The 27,613-nt window shown below is 40.4% G+C and overlaps 3 protein-coding genes and 1 long non-coding RNA gene across 4 annotated transcripts in view; 2 read left to right on the forward strand and 2 right to left on the reverse strand.

The window, feature by feature from the left end:
- Window positions 1-994: 994 nt before the first annotated feature.
- On the reverse strand, window positions 995-15,626 carry LOC5563781 (general transcription factor IIF subunit 1). The gene is made up of 3 exons (XM_001648018.2): window positions 15,441-15,626; window positions 13,890-15,373; window positions 995-1,331 (listed from the first exon to the last, which is right to left on the reverse strand). Exons 1-3 carry the CDS (start codon window positions 15,453-15,455, stop codon window positions 1,121-1,123), a joined length of 1,710 nt encoding a protein of 569 aa, XP_001648068.1. The 5' UTR covers window positions 15,456-15,626; the 3' UTR covers window positions 995-1,120.
- Window positions 15,627-16,130: 504 nt separating this feature from the next.
- LOC110679444 lies at window positions 16,131-17,090 on the forward strand. Its single transcript, XR_002502491.1, has 2 exons — window positions 16,131-16,741; window positions 16,825-17,090. It is a non-coding gene; the product is annotated as an uncharacterized LOC110679444 (long non-coding RNA).
- A 4,404-nt stretch (window positions 17,091-21,494) lies between these two features.
- LOC5563782 (28S ribosomal protein S33, mitochondrial) lies at window positions 21,495-22,016 on the forward strand. The gene has a single exon (XM_001648019.2). It carries the CDS (start codon window positions 21,630-21,632, stop codon window positions 21,963-21,965), a length of 336 nt encoding a protein of 111 aa, XP_001648069.1. The 5' UTR covers window positions 21,495-21,629; the 3' UTR covers window positions 21,966-22,016.
- The window catches only part of LOC5563776 (eukaryotic translation initiation factor 2-alpha kinase), a 39,138-nt gene continuing 33,529 nt past the window's right edge, over window positions 22,005-27,613 (reverse strand). Inside the window, exon 3 of the mRNA XM_001648020.3 lies at window positions 22,005-22,517. Coding sequence (XP_001648070.2) covers window positions 22,203-22,517 — 315 coding nt within the window. The 3' untranslated portion in view covers window positions 22,005-22,202. The remainder of the gene's footprint in view (window positions 22,518-27,613) is intronic.

Here is a 27,613-nt window from a genome sequence, read left to right on the forward strand (position 1 = left end):
TGCTTCTATCTTTTAATGATTCCATGGATCTGATGCTAAACATGCTTGCGTGTACACTGAACTTAGGGGCAGACTACTCTAATTACCTTAACAGATTCTAACCAGCGTTTCACAGCTAATTTGTCACATTTTTGTATCGGTGTGAAGAATGTGATTGAAATCCTGTCGAAAAGGCATTCCGGCATAATTTAGTAATTGACGATACGAATTTTGTTGTTAGCTGTTAATCTTCACTGTCGCCAGACATCTCCTCGTACAGTTTGTCGTTTGCCTAACTCAGAGTGCATGTCCTTTTGTCTACCTAAAACGCGTGGCAAGATAAAGCTTCCATGTGGGTACACAAACGGCTGAATACATGAATCAAACATGCTCCGATTTGTTTGGGAGTCCTATCGTACCTGATCTTTTGTCCGAGGTTTCCGTACGGGTAGAAACATCTTCTTCTCCTTTGCTACATAACGGACCAAAATCCGATTCGTCATCATCAGTCACAATCAAACAACAACATGGAACAGCAGAATACCTTCTTTCAACGATCAGCTCTTCATCGTCGACCGATCCGAGTGAAGAAGCATCAACCGGGACATCCGTCGAAGCTGGATCGGCTGGCGTCACTCCATCGGAAAAGCAGTAGAGTAACCAAGAAGCCAGCGGAAATTCCCCAAGTGGATCTGAACGAGACCTTGATATCCACAAGCGACGACAGAAAACTCCTCACACCCGGAAAGTCACCTCATCTGATGCGACGACAATCGATGCGGAAATTCCGCCGAAATGGATCCCATAGGATGAGCAAGAAATCAAGCACCGTGAAGAGCCGTATGACTAAACTCGTATCCAGAGTGTTCCATTTGAAGCCAGCAAAGAAGGTACCGTACAGGAAGTTGAATGTTTAAAAAGTATAATAAGTTTTAAGCGCATGTTACAATTGGATTTATAATAAATGACTATAAAAGGATTTCGAATACGCTTTTGATTATTATTACCCCGTGGCTTCAAAATTGCGGCGTTTCGCCTCTGTATTACGGATATCTTACTAGAATTATTAAATTAAGCTAGGTATTATGATTTTTTCGTTGATTTTCCCCGTACATTCAACTTACCTCATGGATAATGATGCTCACTTGGGAACCTTGATGCTTAGATACATCTTCCCTTGGATCGTCTGCTTGACCGGGTTGATTTTCTTCAGTATGGCCGTCATCGTTTCCACGAGCTTCTCACTCGAAACGCCAGTTTTCTTGTTCTTGAACTTGGTCAGAAGTTCGGTCGTCGTCATCGGTTTGCGCATCAGGTAGCGCCGGACGGCTTCCTCGGTGATACCGTAGTCACTGCAAGAAGGAAGATATATGGAGATTTTTAAATATACTTGAACAAATCATTCTTTGGATAAAGGATTGTAAAATAATAATTATGTTATCTACAGTATCCTCGAGAGATCCACAAAATCAAAGCTTAGTCTCTTTCATTTGGTGTCCAGAACGATTTATAATTTTTCATAATTTCTAGAACAAAGTTTGACAAAAAAAAAACAAATGTTTGGATAATTTTTACAAAATATTTTTATGGAATCCTGGATTCTTACGCGAATAGGTTTTCCGAAATTTCTTTAACTATTCTTCCATTGATTTTTACAGATGTTTCTACTGAAACACTTTTAGGGAATCTTCCAGGGATCCTTACATATAATCTCCCAATAATTCTTCCAGCAATTTTGACGGGATTCTTTGAATAATTTCTCCAGCATTTGCTTCTGGAAATACTTGAGCACTTAAACGCTTCTGCCTCTAGAATTTTCAACATGAACTCGTCTAAACATTTTTCCAGGATTTCTTTCTGAGATTTTCTACTAATTCTTCCACCGATTTCACCAGTTGTTACTCTAAGAGATCTTCTAAAGATTTCTACAGGACTTCCTCAAATACACTCCACTATTTCGTTGAAAGATTTTTCCAGGAGATCCTACAATAATTTCTCGAGGAATGCCTACGCCGATGTTATAGTTATTCTTCCACCCATATGCACTTAGATTTCTTCAAGAATTCATCCTCAGTTTCCCCAATATCTGGAAAAATGAGCTTCGAAAACTTATCCCGGGATTATTCCAGGAAACCTATTGAGAAATATTCCAGGATTTCATCAATAACTGGTCGGGGTTCTGCTAAACCGCACCAAGCGCCAAAACCATTATTATGAAATATTCAACATTAAAGTCCACTTGTTTGCAAATAGATCGTAAACGATCCCTTTTAAAATTTTACCGCTCACAAATGACCAACAGGGTCTAATAAGTAATATAAGATAAAATATACAAGAAAATCATTATATATCTTCCATGTAATTATTTCTTCCAGTGCCAGATAACTGGACTGATCCTTTAGTTAAACCCTATGAACCATTTCGAATTAGCTCAATCATAGAAGATACAATTGTACGAGGAAATAAATTGGTAGTGCCACAAGAATTACATCCTAGAATGCTTCAGTTAGCACATGAGGGTCATCCAGGAGAGTCGATTATGAAGAAACGGCTATAGCCGATACGAGATCGAGCTTGATTGAAAGGTAAGGATGCCAACTAATAGAACTATAACTCTCGACAATGCGAAATAATTCATTGTGAAAGAATTTGAAGAATATTGTAAATTACACGGCGTTCATTTCATTCAATCATTCATTTCCATCATTCAGCACCATATTGACCACAGGAAAATGGGTTGGTAGAAAGACAAAATAGATCATTTTTGAAAAGTTTGCAAATAAGTAATGCATTGAGAAGAGATTGGAAGAAGGATTTGAACGACTATTTGATCATGTATTACACGACCCCGCATTCAACACCTGGCAATACTCCTACGGAATTATTTTATGGAAGTACAATGAGATCTAAGATACCATCCATTGAAGATTTAGAACGGAGAAAACGGAAAACCCATATTTGAGTTATTTTAAACTTACTTTTGAGTTATTTTTCTCTCCCTATTTCATTCGCTTCTTCTGTTGTTGTCAGAGAGCGAAGAGCAAAACAACCCAAAAACCGAACCTTTGTGCGTTATGTACCTCAAATTTGAGTAAGTGGCATAGTACTGGAAGATGAGTTATTTGATCTGCCGGTTGAGTGAAAAGAACTTAGCCAGTACGTATTTTTTGCATGGCTGCAAATGAAAACAACTTATATTCCATCAACTCAAAATTAGGTTAACGCTCGAACCCCCGGAATTGAGTGGAATGAACTCACTTTTGAGTACTTCATTTTCTCCGTGTAGTAGAAGATCCAGAAATAGGAACAACGTACGGAAGAAACATTGCACATTTGAAAAAGATTAACCCTTTCATATCAGCCACAACATTCAATTGTGAAGACTATAACAACCCTGCAGTTACTGAATCCAGTTCAGTGATGACGAAGGGATCAACAATCCTACCTTCGGATGATGATGAACCTGAGTTCCGAGGATTCTTTTCTGATGACTGATTTGCGGATGTGCACAATAAACTATTGATGTTTAAATTAAAATAATATTATTCTACGAACTTTTGAACAATGTTATAAGCTGTTATGTATTTGCTATTTAAAGATTATAAGAAAATTGAGGTGTGCTATTGTTGTATAGTAGTAAGCTTTGATTAGATTTGGAAATAAGAAATTCAGATTATTGTATGCACCTGCAGAGGGTGGACGTATTCAATACAAGCTATCACAAGAAGTAATACTTGTAATCCCGCATAGTTATGAACCATAATGAAACAATTTCCCAGAACATCCACAACCATTTACGACAGTATCTGAATAATTTGGTAAAACATCGAAATTAACAATAAAACAACCGTACCGCAAATGGGTTTTACAGTTTGGGAAATTGTTATTGGGAAAATAACAATATGGGGAATAGGCGGTTAAGTTATGTAACCATAAAAAAACGACAATTTTCGCGAACAAAATTTTTCCTTTACAATTCGTTAAATGGTAGACAAACTATCCATTTTTTGTCCATTTTACAATCTACAAAATAGGTTTGATACAGTTAAACTATAAAATTTAAATGGAAGCAAATACTGTACGTTAAATTATTTATTTATGGTGCGATGTGGTATTTTAACACTATGCTGTACTGTTGCATTGTGATTATATTGTATGGAAATAATGGATGAATATTATATTGCTTTTCGTGAGAAAATGATTTACCAGCAAACAACGATTTTTTACTCACTTCGAGTTAAAAATGAATGAAAATACTTTATTCGCACCTTGGGTTATCCATTTTCTACCGCAAAGCACCATATGCCGAATAAGAAGCAATACACGTATACAAAATGGACATTTTTTTCTTAATTATTACATGGGAATCAAGTTCATACACAATTTCATTCTGAACATTAAACACTATTGTCTTTCTTTTGCAAAAATCAACAGCGCAGACTAGTCACTTCAATGCTGAAGACGGCCGGCTCCCGGGGCACGTTCCCCGCATTTCGTCAGCAAAACATTCTAGGCAGGGTTGATTAAATCCGACATAGGGGAAAAGCACTAATTTTCGACCCACAAGAATTTTGTGCTAATTTTCGGATTTTCATACAAAGTAGGCCAAAATCGTATGAATGGGTCGAAAATTAGTGCTAGGTCGAAAATTGGTGCTTTTCCCCTAACGGTTTGTTTTATTCCGGCAGAGACGTCTCAGCTCAATCGACACATAAGCTTCCAGCTGGTACTAGCTCTGCAGGCATGAATCCGGCAGATACGGTTAGATGGTAGAAAACCTGACAGGAACATCGAGCATTGGTTATCTTTTTCTGATTTATAATAAAATTCGCGAGCTCACCTATTTGATGATTCCAACGGCTTTAGCTGATCCAATCCTATCCGGTCTAGCTTTTCCGTACTAAACAGTGTCGAGAAGAATCGAATTCCGATGAATGTTCTCCCATTTTACGGCTGGGAGGCCAATGAAGGCATCAGCAGCGCCTTTGTTTGAGCTGGTTCACAACAATGTTTCGCTTTTAGCGCTGTATCACAACATTTACGCACACGTACTAGTGGAGATGCCGGTACAAACTCGCTGCTCTTCGAATCAAACACATATCACAATTTAAAACTTTAATCCCTTTAATTTTACTCGAGGTGTTGAGTCAATCGAACGGTTTGTATTTTTTTGTTTTGTTTTTTTTTTCACATGCAACTGAAAAGATGCACGCTCAAAACATTGTACACGATTTTATACATTTTGGTAATGGGATTATTTTTTTTTTTTCAATTAGCGTAGTTCAGTTTTCTTTACAAAATAAAAAGAGATGACTATTCATCAAATGCGTTAAAAAAATGTAAGGGTGGTACACACATTATGTCACATGAAAAAAATATTAATCAAGTTGTGTGAAAACGCAAATTAAACATTGATTGTACTGTGAAATTTACGTATCCAACGTGCTTTTTTCTGGCGTGTTTATTCAGAATGTGAGTTACAAATACATTGGGCGAGTGACTGTTTGCCGAACTGTTCCATAAATGTAACATATAGTGAAATGGACATGTATTGATGTGATCCGCAAGAAAAAATGAAAACCAATTGACAAATTGTAATGTAATATTGCCACTGTTTTGTGGGAATGTTCATGCCTATACCATTCAACATTATTTGAACATTTCAATAAACTGTCACTATTTGGCATATGCAACATAAAACATTACATACAGTTGAAGGTTTTTGATTTCATATTGTCATGCATTAAAACAACTGTTTGTGGTACACTAACCATTACAGTTAAGAGAACCGTACTGTTTGGAAAGTAAGGCAAACTGTGATTTTCTATGCGGGATGTAATTTAGAAATATTTTTGGAGCAATGTCTGGTCGTATTCTTTGATAACTCCTTAGAAAAAGTAAAACACTTATCTGGTGGTTCATTTGGCTTCCTTCTGTTTTCTTGGTTCCAGTTTGGTACGTGCTCTCAGGCATGGAATCTCTAAACTTCCTATTTATAAGTAACTTTAACGCTACCAACCCTGCAAGCATTCGGTAAACTGCGTTTTGATTAAAAGTAAAGAGGGGGGGTCGTAGCCTTGAGGTTACGCTTTCGCTTCATAAGCGGATGGTCATGGGTTCGATTCCCAGTCCCTCCACAAAAAAAGTCCGGCCACCAGAAGACGCCGCACGGAGGACCGTGGGAGCACATCCATCCTCCGTCAGTATCAGATGGTGACTGAGACAAACTGACCCTCTTCGAAGGCAGCGGGCCTCAAACGACTCAGGAGGAACACGGTAAAATCAACCACCGCAAGAACAATGGACTATGGCTAATATGGAAAATGATTGGACTAACAGCAGAGCACTCTCCTATCTGCACGGTGCGAGAGTAAAAGAGTAGAAAAGAGTGATGATAAATAAAGAATAGTTGAAAATAGAATCTGTATCGGTGAAGAAGAACTATGATTCCGGCAAATTGGGGGCCATGAGCACAGAGTGCCTCTCAAATAAACATAAATCATAATAAAAAAACATGGACTCTGACTACTGCCTGATGATGGTTAAACTGCGCCCAAAACTATAGTGGTTTTCACGCTCAATGGTATGGGTGCCCTAGTGTAGATGTATTTGTGAACCTTAGAGGAAAACAATATGCACTCTGTCTCGAAAAACACCCAGAACCCGGGTATATTTTTTGCAAATTGGGTAATATTTCCATATGCATTTTGATGAGTCTGGAAAGCGTGTGCAAGTTTCTTTGAGGAAAACAAAAACAAACTGTGTATGACGAGCGTATGCTAGTCTACGTGTGTTCAAATGTCACTAAGCTCTATTCGTCATCAACGATGTACAGTACCGACGGCCAGCTCGTTACGATCTAGCACAGCTGAAACAACCAGATGTCGTCAATAAAAAGATACATTAAAGACCTCCATGTCCCTTGCAGTTGCCCAAAATTTTATGGCCCATAAGCTAATCTAGAATGCCGTGAAAAGTATACTGCGATCTGTCAAACTTGGGTACCTTTTGCACTACCGAGGGACCAAATGCAGTACTAGAAGTGGTACCAAATCTGAGCCCGAGTCGGACGGACCTGGTCAATACGTACGCGCAGCATCTTGAGCAGGGCTGGGTATGGTAATAGTAGTAGGCTTGAATTTCGCGAAAATCACGTGGCTTCTCTTCCTACAGTAGCTTAAAATTCTCAGCTTAAAATGGTGAATCTCATCAAGTGGCCTATGTTGGGTACATGAATTTTCTAAATCAGTAGTGTCATTGAAGGCTGTAAATACGGGAAATGCAACGGGAAATAGAGCATTTATCTACAGTAGTTCTGGGTTGCCCTTAGCAACGAGTGTTTTGCTATTTTCAAGGCATTTAGCCTACAACAGCGATAGGCGTGAGTTTCACTGGCTTCGCTGACTGTGAGTTGCTTTGCTTGGCTACTGCAGTGTGAATCTCAGAACTTTTCCCAGCTCCCAGCTGAGGCAGCGTTGCCGGATGAGGGCGAACTGAAGTTCTATTAGAAGCTCAACGCATCCAGAAAGGCTTCGTGCCGCGAGTTGAAATGTGTAGGAATATGAATAAGAGCATCTTGACGGGCGGGCGCGAAGTTATCGGAAGGTGGAAGCAGCACTAATATGAACACCTGAATGGCGCAGAGGACACCGGCATAGAAGGTCAGGACAGCGAAGGTGATGGCTACGTCTGCTGTATTTGAAGTTTTGAATTTTTCTTTACTCATCGTTTCAACAATGTCCCCTCCAACTATAAATGTTTAAACAAGCCAATCTTTTACAAAATTGTTGCTGAACAAAAATTTACAAAAAATAAACTACTATAATTTTGAGCGATTTCACCTGCTGCTTAACTTTTTAACCGATAGTGTGATAATGAAATTGAGTATGTTTGTAGTTCTCTGCCAAAATTTCCTGCCGATTGCTCATAGGGAAACAAAATTACAGAATGCCAAAGTTGAGCATTTTGTATGGAAATCGACTTTCACTACTATTATTCTGAACACAACTGTACATATTTTTGAAAGATCCCAATCGGAGAAAGTTTATTTTCGATTATTCATGGGCCAAACATAAAATTTGTTTGAAATTGTATCCGACAAGTGCGTCATGCGTTGTATGTTCAAGGATTAGAACATATTTTTGTATGAAAATCTTATGTGTCAAGTTAGGCACACAATGTTCCATATTATTTGCTGAATAAAATAATGGATCGAAAACAGAAAAAATATCATTTATAGTACTTTCATTTTCATTTTGCAGCGTTTGGTGGGGCAATGAGAGCGCAAGTCAGTCCAAAGCCGGGGGCAGGGGTAGGTAATGGCCGTAATAGTCTATGCGGACCACTTGAACACCATCGGAAATGATAGGAAGGGTTGGGGTAGGGTATAGGAAATTGGAGAAGACTTGACACAGTAATGCGATTAATGCTGCAAAATGTAAATGTGCTGAGAGCAATTTAATTTGAGTTTTGAAGTTTGGTTTGATTTACTAAAATTCCAAACAATTGTACAAGTAAGAAAGCATGAGCTGATCGCTTTATAGAAATTAAATAAACAACAAAGTAATAACAATATGAGAGTGATGCTAAGAACTGCTGATGGCACGATGAGACGCTTTAGGAGCTTTTGGTAATGATTGAACATTACTATAAAGAACGCAATTCAATCGATGGTGACAACTTTACAAACTTTATCTGTTTTTATCATGTACAGATATAAAATTATAATTCAGTTCACTGATTGGCGGTGCTCATTTACATAAAAATATTTGATATTATTAAAATTAAATGTCTTACTTACTCATGATGTTAATACTTCCCTGACCAGAATTATTCTGTTTTGAGCATCCTTTTCGAAGCTATTCTATCCAGTTATCCATTGACTGCTTGCAATTCTGAAATTATTCTTATTGTGCATGCTCATGAATTATATTAGTAATGATCATAATCATGCAACAGATAAGAAGTTGAGAAAGAGAGAATATAGGAACAGTGATTAGTAATGAGTAATTATGTAGTTTTGTTAGAATAATAAACAATTAAACAGCACTAATGAATAGCTTATAAAATGACATTACAGCATAGCTGAGCCTTTCGGATCGTAAGACCGATGTATAAAAATAATTTGTTTCGAAATTGTCCGCGTGGTCTTCTAGTGCCCCTATTAGATAATAATCAGTCATAGACATACATACCGAATGCTCGCCACGACCATATGATCAACATTTGTATATGTATAGCCTTAGCTGATGTGGCTTTTCTAATAGGTAGTTCTTCCATTCATTAATTGTCTTCAAAACCTTGTCAAGTATAGAAGATTGATTTTATTTCGTTTATTACTACAGTGATAATTCTACTTATTTATTATTTGGTATTATTTTATGTTTTTATCACTATGGATATTATCAAGGCCAGAATTCCCAGTTAGTGAAGAATTTTATAGTACTAGAACACCATAGAAGATCGTTAAACATTACCTAATCATGGAACGGCTTTTTGCTCTATTATTTTAAGTAAATGCTATTGATCTCCCTTTGCTCCTATCCGCAACCCGGTGCACGCGCCCTGTTGGTTTTCAAAAACCTCGTAGAAGATTACAAACCGTCAATGGCATTCCTAATTACTACCCCACATTGCACATTCAAGGGTCTGACTGTGCTCCTAACCCACCCTCAGTTTGTAATCTTCTCGCCAGTTTGAAATTATATTTTCCCGAAGTGAAATTGATGAGTGATAGCCGTACTATGCAGTAGTTTAACCAGAATCTTTAGGTCAGAAGACAAAATCTAAATTTTGTAATAAAAAGGTTGCCATTGCTTTGAAATTCACCCAATATCTAATCAAAGCTACTAACAACAGCGATCAATTATCAAAACTCATCGCTCCCTGGAAAATATAATCCCAAGCCCAGGGAGAAAAAATATCATTTATAGTACTTGCATTCAAAATATCCGTCATGTGAAGATCCATCCACAAATTACGTAACGCTTTTAGGAAGAGGAGAGGGGCCAAAGAAACGCGACGATTCATACAATTTTTTCAACATTCCTTAAAAATCACGTGGCCAAGGCGGAGGAGGACGTGACATAATTTATCGACATACCCTAATTTAAGAAGGAAGCTTCAACAAATAACGTAAGGAGGCAGGGTGTTGGTTCGTTAATCGGTTTAGTAAAATTTATTCAACACGGGGTCCATTAAGTACATCATGCAAAAACTTACCATTTTTACATCAACTTCGCTACTTCGCCGTATGTCACACTTTTCATATGAAATCTTTTTTAGAAAAGGTATGGATCGCCACACCTTGCAGTACACCTCCTGCCCCCTTACTAGCGTGACGTACTTAATGAACGATTTCATATACGTTTCTCGATAATTTTTGCATGGGCATGATACATACAAAAAGCAAGTACATAAAATGGGGAGGGGGAGATGTAGTTTCATTTTACGTGTTATAATTTAAGCAGACTTTCAAATGGCCATTTTTGGAACGGATTGTTATTCGTTCTAGTTTTCAACCAATTTTTCGTAATTATTACAAATTCCCTCTCCGTTCCAGCGTAAGGTAGTTTTCAAACGTTGCCATTGTTTGAATTCACGACAAAGATATTTAAACTAACAATATTACACTTTTTCAAATTTATTTTTAAATTTATTAACTTTTGCAAAAGAAAAATAAAAGTCGAGCACTCGACACTGAAGAAGTCTGTAAGTCGCAGACGAAATAATATCTGTCAAGATAAGCAACATATTAGAGTTTGAAGGTATTTTCTCGCCTTAGAACATTTTCGAGAATTCAATTAGTATTTCGTTTGGATTTTTTTTTTAATGCTGGAGGCATTCCAGAAGGAACTCCTAAGCTATTATCCGGTGAAACTTGATTTAGTTCGCAATTAGGTAACCTTCATGAAATCTCATAAGGTTCTCTGAAAGAACTCATGGACTATTGAGGTAGTCTTAGTGGATACATGCTGAACTAAATGAGTCAAATCTCTGGATAATATGCTGCATGGATTCCTTGAAAATTATCACACGGAATCCCTGAAGAAATTTTCGTAGGAATGATCGAAAGAATTACTGGAATGATTACAGTAGTACTGACGGGTGTGGAACCTTTAATTAACCCTCTAATACCCAACCCCGCCTTTAGACGGGGTACACTTTGGAATTTTGTGTATTTTTTTGTAGCTCGTAAATCAAAATGATTTTATTTCTGGCTTAAACCTCAACTCATAACACACATATAAGAAAAGTTTTTTATGACTTTTGAAACTTTTTTGTATTTTTAGAAATTGTTTGAAAAATTGCATTCTTTCTACGATTAACCTATCACAAAAGAAGAGCCTGGTGGTATTAAAATCATTTCAAACCTGTTTTTCCGTTAGTTACACGGAAAATAAAATACGCTCCGAAAAAAAAAAATTAAAATTTAATATTTTTAAAAATACCGTAACAATTGAAATTTTTATTATTGCCAAAAATCCACAACTAGAAAAGGCTTCAAGAAAAAATGAAAAAAGCTGGGGATGTTCGAAAATAAAAATTATAAAAATCAAAAACCAAAATTTAAAAATTTGCGAATAAAAATAAATAAATGCCCAAAACGTGTTTAGAACGATTTTAGATAACGTAAAATAATACTTAAATCGAAAATAAAAATTTGGGTATTAGAGGGTTAACTTATGAAGAAGTCATGGAGATTTTTCTTATGAAATTTCTCAAGAAATTGGTTGGAATGCAGTTCTGTTGAGGACATTTCTAGAGAAATTTGGTGAGTTAATTCCTTAATTAGTATTATATGTATTCACCCCTATTAATGTTAACGTCCGAATGCTTTTTTGATCGAAAGCCGTTTTGCATTTACGTTAGCAAATTCAAGTGGGTCTCATTCCAACGAATGTTGAATACACCGTAAACAAGAATAATTCCCGTAACGCGGGTAGATCACCTTTTCGTGGTGCGTTGCGGGGTAAGATCTACCAATTTGAACCCTAGTCTCATCTTGTTTGTCGGGCTAGGGTAATATGTTCTGGTAATTCGAGGATTCGCGGTACAAAGTCCTTGTTACTAGCAACAGTTTCTGATATTGAATCTATTTTACCTAGCAGATGGTTAAAGACTCGGAGTTTGCCAGTCCCGAGACTACACTTGAAGCCAGGACAACAATCATGAGTAATTACTCAACAAGGACTGCTAAATACTGGTAATTCAAGGACTCACGTGAATGCTGATTACTAAACAAATTTTCTAGAAAATACCTGAAGGTCGTAGACACAAAAGTCAATTTGGACAAATTGAGATGTAAGATTGTGAAAAATAATAGAATCGTTCTGGTGGGCTTCGATCCCACGACTCCCAATACGCTAGACTGGGCGCGTTAACCAACTACGCCACAGAATGGGTAACGATTCTGCAGCGCAAATTTTCTAGCTTGATTCGGTTTTGCTGCTAGTACGAAGCCCCTTTTTTTTCTAGTATTTTTCTGGGACTAAACTAAAAGCGAAACAAAGATGGGACTAGAGTTCCGTTGCATGGTCAAATATCAGTAGTACTGATTTGGTTCCTCAGGAATTAAATCGAACATTAAGGGGCGCGCCTTCGCTGAGATGTAAGTCTCTATGAAGGGTGCAAATAGCGGGACCTTTTCATCACATTCGATTTTTATAAATGTCTGAGGAATCAAGCCAAGAACTGTACAGAAATCGATGCTTCATTACCTTTCAATGGAAATGGAGTAATGCGACATGCACTGTACACTAAGGATACGGGTAATGCCACAAGAGATCTAAATAATGGTCGCAGTGGCGAATCCGAACAGAAAAAAAAACAAGAATAAGGGTAATTTTCTCGATAAATCCCTGGAGGAATTTTGAAGCAATTCCAGGGAGTAAATATAGATGAATTCTTCAAGGAATTCTTATGGAAAAGCATGGAAGGATAACTAGAAAAATTTGCGTGTTCTTGTGGATCTTTCTGAAAAATTTCTAAACCAATTGCTTCAAAAACTCTAGAATAAACCTTTTAGGAAGAGCTCCTGTAGGATGCTTCGAAAGATCTTCTCTAGTAACAACTAGTAGGGTGCAGAGTCATGATTCACTTTGGCATGGGGTTTGTTTCTCGGCCGAATTGTCTGAAATTTTGCAATAAGAAGCACTTCGATATATCGCATATTGTGACCAAATATGAGCTCAGTAGCTTTCGAAAAACCCCATTGCTAAGTGAATCAAAAGTGCCAAGAATAGGATCCGGCTTCCTATATGTGGAGAAAATATAACAAAAAAAAAAAAATGGGGGAATTTTCATAGTGATCCTTGTCGAAATTACGGAAAGTAAATGTGCTCAAGGATTTCGATTATTGATGAAATTTCTCTAAGCATCCCACGAAACACAGATTTTATGTGATAATTGCTGGAGGAATCACAAAACGGACCTCATGAGGTATGCCGGAAAAAATATCTGTAAAAATTACTAGAATAATTTCTGAAGATTTTCCTCGAGAGATCTGAGTAGAATTTCCAGAAGAACATGTGAAAAACTTTCGTGGTAGTCTCTGATTTGAATTTTACAGGAGACCATTTTGATTCAAATAGGCTTTAAAAAATTTCCCTTTTTTGTATGCATTCATTAAAATAGAGACCTACAGAGTCTATATACACAGAATTGCGCGAAGAGACTTCTTTGAATGCTTGTTCTTCTCCGTCTTCGAAAACAGCCCCTATCTGTTTTGCTGGGCTGCTCGATAGGTAGACGGTTTGACAGTTCGATTAGGTAGATTTGGTTTCACTCTTCGCGCAACTCTTCATTCATAGACTCTGGAGACCTAGTCTCTAAAAGAGATTTGAAACCAGCCCTCTTTTCAAGATAATGTAATTAGAATGGAGAAAAACTTAAACAAAGAATGTACTCACTCTCGATTGTTGGAGCTCACAAGTCCCGTAAACGTAGGCGGCAGCGCCGGCGCCGAGTCCATTTTGGCCTTCTTGGCCGGCGTCGAAACGGGACTGTTGCTGTTGTCCGACCCGGTGAAATCCGCCATCGGCATATTGGAACCGGCCATCTTCCGCTTATTGCCCTCCAGCTGGGACATACTGGGGGACGCCGATCGAGAATTATTGGCACTGGACAGATTTGAACCCACCCCTTCCTTGTCTTTCTTGTGCTTCTTCTTCTGCTGCTTGGAATTGCTGTTGTCCCCATCGGAATCGGAACTGTCCGAACTGGACCCACTGGACGAGTCTTTCTTGTCGTTTTCGGCCTTTTTCTTCTTCTTCTTGTCTTTCTTCTTTTTCTTTGACTCTTTTGAATCTTTTTCCTTTGTTTTCTCCTCCTTATCCTTTGTTTTACCGTTCTTCTCCTCATCCTTCTTGTTCTCGTCCTCATCGGATTTCTTCTCTTCGTCTTCCGAATCCTCATCCGAGGTAAGCAATTTCCTCAGGGCATCTTCCTCGGCTACCGATTGTAGTTCCTTGTTGACCTTTGCCTCCGGTTCCGACTCGCTTTCCGACGAATCCGAAATGTAATCCAGTTCACGACCTTCCTCATCACCATCGTCCGATTCCTCAAAGGCTTCCTCATCCACGTCCCGTTTCTTCTTCTTCTTATCGGCCAGTGCCTTCTTATTCTTGGCTTTCTTGTCCGCTTCATCGTCGCTGTCCTTCTCTTTTGGCTTCCCTTCGCCATCGTCGTCGTCATCGGAGCTCATCTCATCCGAATCGATCCACTCGTCCATGTCGCTAATCTTAAGATCCTTTGCCTTCCCCACTCCACCCTTCTTGCCCTTTGTTTCCTCAAGATCCTCCGGAATATCATCGTCTTTCTTCATGCGCTTCTTCAACATCAGCGAGAAGTAGTTAATGGTTCTCTTCCTCCGGCCGAATTCCAACTCCGCTTCCTCAGCCGACAGAGCCTTGTATCGCTGGATTGGCTGGAAATTGTACCACTCGTTCAGCGGATATGCCTCAATGGCCCCATCCGGTGCGTGGGTAAACACATAGAATGATGCATTCTCACCTACTCCACCTTCCCGGATTCCCCGGAACTTCTTTCCGTCCTTCTTCCCACCCGCCTTCAGAATCCAAGGCTGCGCATCCGGGCGATACTTTTTCGCAATGATGCCGTACCGTTTCCTTCTGGCTTCCTCCCTCAAATCCCGGTTAAATTCCGATCCGGCCCCGAACTTGGGCATGTCCTCATCCATGCCCTTGAACTCCTTCAGATTGTTCTCCCGTTCCATTTTTACCGTGCGCCACTGCGTAAAGTCCACATTCAACGTGGCATTATAACGCATAACGTGATACTTCTTTTTCAGGTTCTTCGGTACCCGGATGGTGAATTCCTGAACGGACACAGGTGGTCCCGCAGATCCTGCACCACTTCCGGATGGTTGTTGGCTCTGCAAGTGATTAAAATACAGCTCGCATCGAACACTTTCGTGTGGAAGAAAATTAAAGGATACTCACCGAAAGACCACTCATTTCAACCGGAAACTGATGTCGACCGATTTCTCACTGTACTAGATTCGGAATTTTACACAACGCAATAGTCACAAACTGGAAAATCAAGGAAATAATTTCACTTTAAAAAACTGGCACAGCAATGGAGACGGTGTCTATCGAAATGCACTGTTGCTTTGCCACTACTGCTACGAAAGACGGCACAAAACGAAATCCAAATGACATTTGTAATAAAAACATCGAATCTGATTTAAAAACATCAAAAAGGCCAATTTGATTTAGGAGGATTTGGTGTAGGTAATTGATATAAACAAGTTTGGTATAATTAAGGAGCCGGATCATATCCTTGGCAATTTTGATTCACTTCGGCAGTTTATTTTTTAAGCCACAGACACAGACAAACAGGAGTAACACCTAGAACATTTTTTTGTTCAAAATCCATCGCCCAGTTTACACCATCATCATCTGGTGAGCATGTTGCACGAAATACTGTTACTGTTTCTACCCGCATAGAAAAATACAATTTGTCTTACTGTCAAAACAGTAAAATACCTTCAACCGATAAGGTTAGTGTATCACAAACACTTGCCATTCTGTTGAACAATACGAAATCTAAAACCTGTAAACTATGCAAAACGGTTTGAGAGCTCCATTTCAAATAGTGACACTATAATATTAAACCCAGATACTGTTGAACTGTATTGAGATAGAAAACTTGGGAGAAATTGTGGAAACATAATCTCACCTTTCGTGAAATGGTATTCATGTTTGAATTTGACAAATACATTTACACATGTGCATTTTACTATACAAAACATATAGTCAACAGTTTGGCGAACAGTTGCGGGCATTTGTATTCGTAAGCATTTTGTTAAGCACGCTAAAAATCACCACACTGGGTGTTTGGCATTCTTAGAGAAATTCTATAAACATATTTTTGAGTTTCTCCAAATTTCGGCTGAAAAATGAAGAATTATTCAAATAATGTGTTTTTCTCCTGATTATTTCTCATCTTTGTGTTGAAAAATGCTGAGATATTTATAACATTTTATTTAAGGCTGAGTCAAATTTACGCAGTCTCTGAGTTGATGTTTTCAAGCGTGCATTTGTCATGATTGTTTTGCTAGTGAAAAGAAAAGAAAAGAAAAAAACGGTCAGTGGCCAGAAAGTATACTTTTCCCGGAATATATTCCGGATTTGAGCTGCGGTCTATGTAATAAAGCGATTATTTGCCCCAGCAGTGCCGGAACCTCTTCGTGGGAATCCGCTTTCAGTACCGAAAGATCGAATTCTATCGTAATCCATTGGTGAGTGTTCGAAATTACTTAAAAAAAAATCTCCGGTATGCACAATTTCTTCTATTCAGTAAATTACTTATTTCTTCCCATAGGATTTCTTTTTCAACGATCATGGAAAACGGGAAGCAATATTTGGATAGCTGCAAAATATATTCGCAACAGGAGGATGAATCCAGCCGTTCTATAAGGAGTTTGGTAGAGAAAACTACGTTCGATTGCACCTTGGTATTCCTTCACCATACACAAAGACTCTGTGTGTCTCCGCTACGATGTGTTTTGATACAAAATATTAAGCAATAATTGGAATGTGAAGTTGTAAAGGCGTTTCAGTATAATGAATAAATAGATTGTGAATTTAGGAAACACAGATTACAGTGAAATCAGTAAGTACTTGTAAAAAATTCACCACAATTGGAAGATATACAGTTTAATCTGCTATGTAAGCAATACTTGTAAAACACATATTACAATGTAAGTGTGATTTGTGACAAGTACTTGCGTATTTCATTTTTAATTTGATTTATTAATTCAATCTTTACTTATGGCTCAAACATAACATAACAGTACGGTATGTGGGTAAAATAACGTAATGTACCGTAAATCAACTATTATGTAAACATTATTCGTTTTAATTCCTACTTTATAGTTTAACTGTAATGAAACGGTTTCTTATACAGTGATTTATCCAAAAAATGGATAGTATATAGATTGTTTGACAAATTGTAATCGAAAAATTTTGTTCGAGAAAATCGGCGTTTTTGAATGGTTACATAACTTAACCGCCTATTACCCATATTGTAGATTAGCCATTTACCGTTTATCATGCTGTCAAAACCGTTTCGGGTATTGTGGACTTATTGTTATTTTAGGTGTTATGTGAAATTATCCAGATATTGTCTAAAATGGTTTCAAATTGTATGGGAAACAGTACAAATATGGTTTCTATCTATGCGGGTACACTACTGGCGGTAGTGTAGAAATGCGAAGAAAAACGATACGCGCTCCTCTGGTTGTGGAAATTGTAACATAGCATATTTGAAATGATCGTTAGGGTTTATTCACATATTTCATAACACTGAAAATGGCAGTTTTGGACACCCACCCACCTCCTCGTAACACTTTTTGTATGAGTATTTTACAAATTTTGTCTGAGCCGTAACACCATGCGGACACCCACCCACTACTGAGTTCATATTTGGTCACAATATGCATCGTATCAAAGTGCTTTTTGTTGCAAAGTTTCAGACGATTTGGCATTCGGCCGATAAAAATTAATCTCCCATGCCAAAGTGAATTATTAAAGTACCCAAGTAGCTCTGCACCCTAACCATTAAAAAAACGCTAAATGTTTTTACTTAATCATTTATTTTTCAATCTCAAGCTAAGTATGCTGTTTTGCTCAAGAAAAGTAAAGAAATATCTTGACTGAAAGGGTCAAGAGCCCCCTTTGGAGTGACATTTCTTCTCAACTGCGTACTGCGATCAGAAAAAAGTGATTTTCTTGACCATTTCTTGGGAGAAATTTTCCACACATCGAGATAGGCGATTCCTTTTCTTGTCAGTAGCAAACCGGCCTTCTAGCGAAAATATTCAATTGCAGCATGTGAAACGATGGATATATGTATTATCGTTGATAATAAATCTTCGAGCTGTTTAGTAGAATAACTATAAGTAGATGAAGAAAAACGAATTAAGTACAGTGTGGATTCGCTCGTAGGAGATCCGCTACATGGAATGACTCGATGGTTGGATCACGTTGGATGTTCACTGGTTGGAAAATATTTCAACTAAAAAGCACTCAAATGTCAAGAGAAAATGTCAAACTGACCTTGGCGTCAGAGTACCGTCGCATTGAAGTCTCCATATATAGAACAAATGCGTATGTATATATGCGTTTCGTGACGATTTGCTCTTTAGATGCGTTAGTGTGGAGCATTTTCACCAGCTGTCAGTCGTTCCGACTAATGGGTCGGATTCGCTAGATGGAAGGCAGTCGTGTTCCAACCAGCGGATCCCCGCTGTACTATACCATTTAATTCCACTAGAGTATGTATCCTTTGACAGATACGCGTATTTCAACCTCAACTGTAAGGCCATCCTGCCCCTCCTTACGGTCCGGTTCTGGTGGCACACCAGTTAACGCGGGAAAATATACTCCAGCTGCGCAACCAAAGTGGTCATCACGTTTACACTGTGGTTCTAATCAACAATGCAACCGAGTTGGTGCAGTTTAGCCTTTCTCTTATTTTAGTTTTTCTCCCCGATCTACTACGTGGCAGATCCGGATGAGTTCGACAAGCTGTACGATTGCTTCGAGCTCAGAATCTCAGATCGTAGATTTGGATGCCCACCAGGGCGCTAATGGTGCTAAAGATCTGATGGATTACAGTGGAGTTTGCAATATTAGCTATCGGATCCGGAGGAAACACGAAAGGAAAAGCTGGTGATAAAAAACGTGATTCATCAGAAACCCTGCATATGGTAGATGAGTAGTTCTTGCGGAAGTTCTAAACATGGTTGAGAACCACTTTGGCACTATCATTATTATTAGTTGCGACCACACCAGATAATAAACAAAGCCGGCACCGATGCGGTGAAAGATGACTCGTTGAGAACGTACTATGTAGATATTACCGGCCAGAAGAGTAATGGAGAGGGACTAATCGTTTTTGAGATTGGACGTGACCATGGAACGCCGCTGATGATACTTCTCAGTAGAAGCTGTCTTCAGTAAAGGGCGAAGATCAATGCAGACTCGTATAATACCCTGGTGATGAATTTGCCTACCCGCTTCAGTCTCGACAACTTGATGTCAACCATCTATCTGTAATCTCTTTGATGTTTGTCTTTTCCTGTACAGTGGGGATTCGCTCGTTGGGGGTCCGCTACATAGAATGACTCGATGGTAGGATGTTCGCTGGTTGGAAAAAATCCAACTAAAAAGCACTCGACTGTCAAAAAAGATGTCAAATTGACTTTGACGTCTCAGTACCGTCGCATTGAAATCTCCATATAGAACAAATGTGTATGTATATGTGCGTTTCGTGACAATTTGCGCTCCAGATGCGTTAGTATGGAACATTTTTACCAGCTATCAGTCGTTCCAACTAACGGGTCGAATTCACTAGATGGAAGGCAGTCGCGTTCCAACCAGCGAAATCCCGCTGTACTGGATGCAAGTACTACTTAACCATCTCGATCCGGTTTACTCCCAGCATTCCTTGGCAGAGATTTTGAAACTTGTTCCTCTTCCGAAGTTGATCACGAATGAATACTTGTAGCGCCTTTTGGACCCTCGGAGATGTTTCAGTTCCTATCGTGAATACCTTTGAGCGGGTCACCACCATTCACAAGGTGCGATTTTTGGTACCTGCATAGCAGAGACGCAATCTTTAGATTGCCCATCATCGGATTGTGGCACAGAAAGGTCTCCTGCATCGTAAACATTCTTCATTTTGTACTTACCAAACAAATTCGAGATAACAACAATTTTGTTGAGTCCCACGACCATTTCCTGTAGTTAGCAAAAACAAAGTTTCAGCTGTCAAATCCAATTCGTGGAAAAAAAACAAACTGCGGATTGGAAGGGTGTCTTGTCCAGATGTGCCGAACGTTGTGCTGGGCACAGTGAGCCGAGTTTCCCACCCCCTGCCAACGTTCTGCTTTTTATTCTATATACCTATTCCATCCCCAAAATATTTCACAATGTTCGAACGTTTGTTTAAATATATTGTTACAGTTTGCTGTAAGTTATTCATACCATCCATTGTAATAGGTAATACTGTAACTCTCATATTGTTCATTGTATTAAAAACTGTTCATGAAACGCTAACCGTAATCGCTACAGCATTTTGATTATTTTAAATGTATGACACACTAATTATCTATGCAAGAATAGTTCTATGAGAGGGGAAATATACCACTTATTGTCAGTGCCTACAAAATTAAGAATGAACACAAACTTCGCGCGGCCAAAACACCACTGGTCGCTGGTGAACGTTAGTGCTCGAGCCTCGAGCGACACACGCTATTTCAATGTGTCGCTGGAGCAATAAACTACAAAGCACTCGCCAGTTCAGTGACGTGACAGTTGGACAACAATGCCGCGATTACTTGGATGCATAATAACAAGCCAATTGCTTTTTAACAACAAATACACGCAAAAAAATTGTACCATTTTAGGGGGTTAACTTAAGGTGATTATAGAACGAAGCCCCACCTCAAATTTTCAAGAGCACAAGACTCATGAACTAAACAGCGCTCAGCTTTGAAAATCTATCCCCTTGGTCACCACCAGCAAGCAAGCAATTTGATTGATTTTCAACGCGAACTGTTGTCAGATTCTCTGGTCTTGTGCATTTGAAAATTCAAAGTTTGGCTTCGTTTTATAATCTCCTTAAGGAGATTTTTAGCAGATTAGTAATGCGCTTGATTTTACTATGTCTGTAGTCGAAATCAGATTGGTGCAAATGATTTTTGACGAATGTACCAGTAATGTGTTGGGATGTACCGTAAACATGGTAATGTGTCTTTGGTAAAATGGCATGAAATTCCATGGTTGTTTTAAGAATGGGCGTAGTCAGCTAAAATAGTAATTTTTACTACAGATTTTTTTCCCGTGTAGGAATTTACGACAAAACTTACTTATACCAAATGATCCAATCTCTCAAAGTTTTCGGTGTTATTGTCGGCGTAGTGTTTGTCGGCACATTAGCGGAACTCTGATTTGACTATATCTTGACGTTTCTCCCATTTTCGTCGTTATCTTCATACCTTTCTTTGGATTTCCAGCAAGCAGTCGCGGATTCATAACACGTTCGTTTGGTTACACAATTTTTGTTTCGCCGAAACAAAGTTAATTTTGTGCGGTTTTTCGATCAAATTAACACATCAAACAATGTCCAAATACAAGGATCTGGTGAAACTTTCGACGACCTACGCCCGCCGGATGAATCACCTGTCGAACCGGATCTTCGGCGAAGTAACGCGACCAACCAATCCCCAATCGATGAAAGTGGTAAAAATGTTCAGCGAAGAGCCGATCCAATGCCGGGATTATGTGGCCAACTGGTACCCACGGCATGTGGAAACTCATCTGCTGGCCATGAAGCTCCGCGAGTACGGTCTGTTCCGGGACGAGCATCAGGACTTTAAGGAGGAAATGAAACGACTGCGAGCACTGCGAGGAAAGGCGCCTCCCAAAAAGGGCGAAGGGAAACGAGCCAAAAAGTAGAATGTGTAGCTTTTAGTTGAAGGAAGTAAAGAATGTAAGTTGGATTTTAAATTGTTTTATTAGTTTTTCATTCTAATAGTGAATATTACATTAATCCTTTCAACAAAAACGTCATCCACTGAATTAGTGTGTTCACTAGAAAGGAACATGTTGTCTTAATACTACAAATTGGGGGTTTTAAATATGTATAGTTTCACGTTGTTGCACAATAACTTAACAATTTGTATCGTCCTGCACTCAGAAACATGTTTGATTCTGATTGCCTCCGGAGCTGGAACTGGTGGTGGTGACTGTGGAGCGGCTGTCTTTTCGCCGTGGAGGCAGCTCAAAGTGCCACTCGCTGTTGTCGGAGCAGTCCGAAAGGCTGCGCCGGTGGAGATCATCAGCATCCGCCGCTGCTTCCGGTGCTGTAATAATGGCTGAAACTTGCTGATTCAGCTGCGGAGTGGATTTGCTTGTTGGGAAGCGCTTCAGTGGAGGACGCGCCTTGATACCGTAAGTAGTGGGTCGTTTGCTGGGCTGCGTCGACAGCATTATCTTCAGGAGTTGGTACTGCAACGAGAAAGGGGAAGTTACTTAGTGTCCTGAAAATAGGAGCTTTAGATACCCCTTGCTTGAACAAAGAGATCAAAGAGGAATCAAGAAAACAAGAATAATCCTAACAGGAATCCTTACCTGAGTAGTCATTTCTCACAGAAAAATGACAGGGAAATTTATTAAGATATTTGCCCAAGGCTTTCTTTAGATGTTACTTTCTAAATATGCATACGAGAATTTCGTTTTAGATACCTTAAAGAATTAAATCTGGAATGTTTCTGAGGATAACTACATAAATTATTCTAGATATTCCATCAGGAACTCATCCAAAGATGCCTATAGAATCGTTTCAAAGTCCTAAGTTCTCCAGTATGGCGCCATCCACAAACTCTAGGGAGAGGGGGAATAGGCTCAAGCGTTACGTAATAAATGGACGCTGCCTAATGAGGGCTGGTTGCAGGTCCCCTTTTTCCCCTTCTTACTAATGGGGGATAATCTACTCAACAGACACCCGGACCCTGAAGGTCCAGGAGTGCGGGGTTGGGGACCGTTTACTACATGTAAAGCAGCAGACAGGACTACACCCCCGACCCACTAAACCATTCCCATTGCCGCCAAACCCTTCGTCTCTCCGGGACAAGGCATTGCTTCGTAGCCATGCTGCAACGAACATCGATGACACGCTTAGGGGGGCCCACCAAGGTAGCATGCTGGCGCTTTGCCAGCTTCCCGGGTGGTCCTTACCACTCCCATTGTCCTCTGAAGGCGGGCAGGGTCAACAACAACGCCCGCGCCCAGTTGTTCTGCAAGTATCAACAACTGCTCCACCTGCCCGACCCTTACGAACAACCAAAGGCTCGGATCCAACCCAGTAGACCGGCGCCACGACAGCAACGCTACCAGGATGTTCTCCCCGCGGCCACATAATCGCTGTAAGGGTCGATTTCGACCGTAGGGCACCGGTATGACCTACGTAACCGACTGCGAACCCTTGGACCACCTGTTGCTTAGCGTCTGCACTAACCACCTCCTTTGTAGCTCCAAGACGATGTGGGTGATAGCCGATGAAACGGCATTCCAGCCAAGCTCGTCTTCACACATCCTCTGAACCAGATTGTCTGGAGTCGTATCCCCACCGCATGTGACAAGCATGCGGTCACGCATTGTGTGGAAACGCGGGCACATGAACAAAACGTGTTCCGCCGTTATCGCTAAACCTGCACAAACTGGACATTCGGGAAAACCCGCATGACTGAAACGATGTAAATACTGTCTAACGCAACCATGGTCCGAAAGGACCTGTGTCAGGTGAAATATTAGTTCCCCATGGCGCCTATTGACCCAGATATCTACCCTCGGAATCAACCTATGGGTCCACCTTCCTTTGGTGGAACTGTCCCACGCACGCTGCCATTTGACCATAGAGGCCAGTCTGGCAGTCCTGCGTATGCCTCTTGTGCCGCGCATTTCAAAGCACTCTATGTCCTCCATGATGGGGATACCAATAGGTTCCATACCAGTGATGACGCAGAGTGCATCGTGTGACACGGTACGGTACGCGCTCGCAACCCTCAGGCATATTAGCCTATAAGTACTTTCTAGCTTACTACGGTAGCTGTTGGTACTTAAAGCCGTGCCCCAAGCCGGGCCACCATACCTCAGTATGGACGAGGCGACACTGGCCAGAAGCTTTCGCTTACTGGCGTACACCGCAGAGCTATTGGACATCATCCGGAACAGTGCCACAATAGCTGTGGAGGCTCTCTTGCAGGCATAATCAACGTGGCTACCGAAGGTAAGCTTATCGTCGATCATCACCCCCAAGTCACGATAAAAAGACACTTGATAGTGACGTCATTCCTATCGCAATCTCGAACGAATACAAGAGAAAGCAAAGCCTGCTCTCTTTTACTATCCTTCTAGCCCCATGCTTGGCGATAGGAATGACGACACATGTTTTGATTGAAAATCGTTGTTTACACATGGGAATAGTCTACCTTGTTGTGTATACCGTGCCCCAAGTGGTTGACGGAGCGCTTCGAAGTGATCGTGCAATCGCCTACACTGATCACCGCTTGCTGCACCGATTTTCGGCTGTTAACAACAACAACCTCAGTTTTGTGGTGAGCCAATTCCAGTTTCCTGGAGCTCACCCAGTCCTCCACATTTGCGTTCGAGTGAATTGCAGGCAATTCCACTTCTACGATCGATTCACTGTAGACCTCCAGCGTAATATCGTCGGCAAAGCCAACAATGACCACACCCGCTGGGAATCTTAATCTCAACACATCGTCGTACATGACATTCCATAACACCGGACCCAGGATGGAACCTTGCGGGACTCCTGTGAAAGCATTTCCGACCCATCTCTGTGTCATAGATTGATACCTGATTCTGCAAGTAACTCCCGAGAATCTTGTACAGGTACTCGGATATCCCCAGACGCAGGAGTGCATCAGCAATAGCCGCCCAACTAGCACTATTGAATGCGTTCCTTACATCCAGAGTCACTACCGCGCACTACACTGAACGAAAGCTCCTGTCCCAAATTGAATGATTTGTAATTCACTCGGATGCAAACATGCATATTCTCTATTTTGAATGAATATAGAATAGCATGATGATCTTCGAAGTAATAAACAACAATCATCCAATTCTACGATGACTTTCAGTACACATCTGTATGGTAATAACTAGATAATTGAATTAAGATGACACAAATGGACATACAACTTTTGAGTGATTTTATCTTATCCTATGTTCCAAAACAAAAATCATTCAATTATCGTCTGAGTTGTCATGTAGAAAGATAATGAACGTAAATGTCAAATCCTTTTTGTAAACATTGAACAAATATGGCTGCAGCATCGTGGTGTTCAGTATTTCTTCGTGTATTTCACAAGTAAGTTTATAATTATCAATATTTACTTCTATTTCCAGCATATGTTTAGTATTTTGAAGAATACTAGAACAACAACGTAATCTACCTAATGATGTTGGTGCCTAATAATGATTCACGACATATTTACTTCGGACCACGCTTTGGGGAGACACCTGTTCCTGAAAATATAAAGTTGCGGCATGCATGGGAATACTTTTCATATTAATGAATAAAAAGCTGAAAAATCATTTTGATTGAATGAATGCATGTGATTAAGTACACAAAACCATAATTCTTTGGACATTATTTTCCTAAACTTAAATTTCTTGAAAATATAAAAAAGTAGCCCAGTTCCGATTGTTTACATCTGTGTATGATTTTCATTCAATATGAAACATCTTTTGGAACGATTAAAGTCATCCGAAGGCCGGATGATTTTCATCCAGTGTGATTTGTAAACAGATGATTTTGACAATGATGAAAATCATCCTGAATGTGTCTGAAAATAGGTATGGGGCTCAGATGAGGCAAAAATCATTCAATTAAAGGCGGGAGATTTTGTTCAGTGTAGCAAATCCCCGTCCTCTTACGCTGGAGTGCTATCTCAGCGGTTTTTTAACCGTCAAAATAGCATCTACGCTCAGTAAACACACCATCACATACAAACAGACGTCACACTCTCATCAATGTCCATCGACCACCTTTTTAACGGTCGATTCAAAAACATGGTAGGTGGCGAATCCGCCACCCGCAGCGCTCGCATCGTTATTGTTCGTGTTTGACGTTTACACACCGACACTTAGCATTGGGCGTACATGTTTACACCGATTTTAGCATTGGGCGTACATGTCATCATGACTATGATTTTGATCGGGATTTGTTCTAAGTGTTACGTCTGTTTGTCTGTGACACCATCGTATATGGAGGGATATAAGAGTATAAATGGGGAGGCGATATACGTACATTTTGCATGCAGCCTTATGGCGCATGTACGTATATCGCCTCCACATTTGTACTTTTATGAGCTATCGTATACGACTTTGTGTGTACTGGGCGGTCGACCTCCCTTTCCGGAAGCCGAACTGGTTGCTTGAGAGACCATTTACACCCTCGGTGTACCTCAACAGTCTGTTGAGGATGATCTTCTCGAGCACCTTCCCCGCCGTGTCGATCAAGCATATTGGTCTATACGCCGACGGGTCACCGGGTGGTTTTCCCGCCTTTGGCAATAGTACCAGGTTCTGCCGCTTCCACACCTCTGAAAAAACTCCCTCGTCCAGGCATTTCTGCATGGCAGATCCAAACATCCCGGAAGCCTCCGCAATTGCTACTTGTAAGGCCAGGTTTGGAACTCCGTCCGGACCTGATGCCTTACCTATTCTAAGGGATTTTGCAATCCCTGCAAGTTCCTCATCGGTTACCCTCTCCTCATCACCAGCCCTAGTCCTCAGCTGTCCTACGAAATGAGGCCAAGGACTAGGGTTATGGCGCGGAAAAAGCCCCTCGATGATCCCCTCCAGCATCTCTGGAGATTACTCTGTAGGAGCCATTGCACCTCTTATCTTTGCCATAACGATCCTGTAGGCATCGCCCCACGGATTCGCATTGGCACTCTGACAGAGTCCCTCAAAGCAGGCCTTTTTACTTGCCCTTATCTCGAACATCAGCGCGACTTTGACAGCAGTGATTAGCACCCGTCGTTTATCTCGCTCCTTCTCAGTACGTGCTCGCTGCATCCGCCTCCTGGCCCGTAGGCAGGCTCGGCGCAGGTTCGCAATCGCTTAAGTCCACCAGTACGCCGGTTGTCTCCCATTCCTAGGGCGAACTTGCCTAGGCATGGTCGCATCGCATGCACGCGAGAACACCGCTACCAGCTCGTCCCCGCTTAAGCCGAGTAGGTTACGCTCACGGCGGAGCGCCTCTCTAAATACTTCGTCATTGACATACGATGTCTTCCACCTACGAGGGCTTGGCCTTGACCTAGCCGCCGATTCCTCTACCCGCTGCCTGCTGTTGTTGTAGTCGATACTGTAGCGAACCACCAGGTGGTCGCTGTGAGTGTAGGCATCGTCTACCCTGCAGTTTGAACTACTTGTTAGGCCAGGACTACAAAAAGTAACGTCGATAAACGACTCCGCTCCGTTTCGGCTAAAGGTACTTTTAGTACCAACATTAGCCAAATCGACATCTAGCACGGCCAGTGCCTCTAGCAGGATCTGACCCCGCTGAC

Source organism: Aedes aegypti, chromosome 3, assembly GCF_002204515.2.
Source record: "Aedes aegypti strain LVP_AGWG chromosome 3, AaegL5.0 Primary Assembly, whole genome shotgun sequence".
NCBI classification, from domain to species: domain Eukaryota; kingdom Metazoa; phylum Arthropoda; class Insecta; order Diptera; family Culicidae; genus Aedes; species Aedes aegypti.

What these genes read in the sequence shown, in the direction of transcription:
- LOC5563782 (XM_001648019.2), top strand. Translation starts at nt 21,630, where the DNA reads ATGTCCAAATACAAGGATCTGGTGAAACTTTCGACGACCTACGCCCGC.
- LOC5563781 (XM_001648018.2), bottom strand. An exon ending in GTGAGCTCCAACAATCGAGA is followed by an intron (nt 1,332 to 13,889) that starts GTGAGTACATTC and finishes TCCTTCTTGCAG; the next exon opens with TGACTACGGTATCACCGAGG.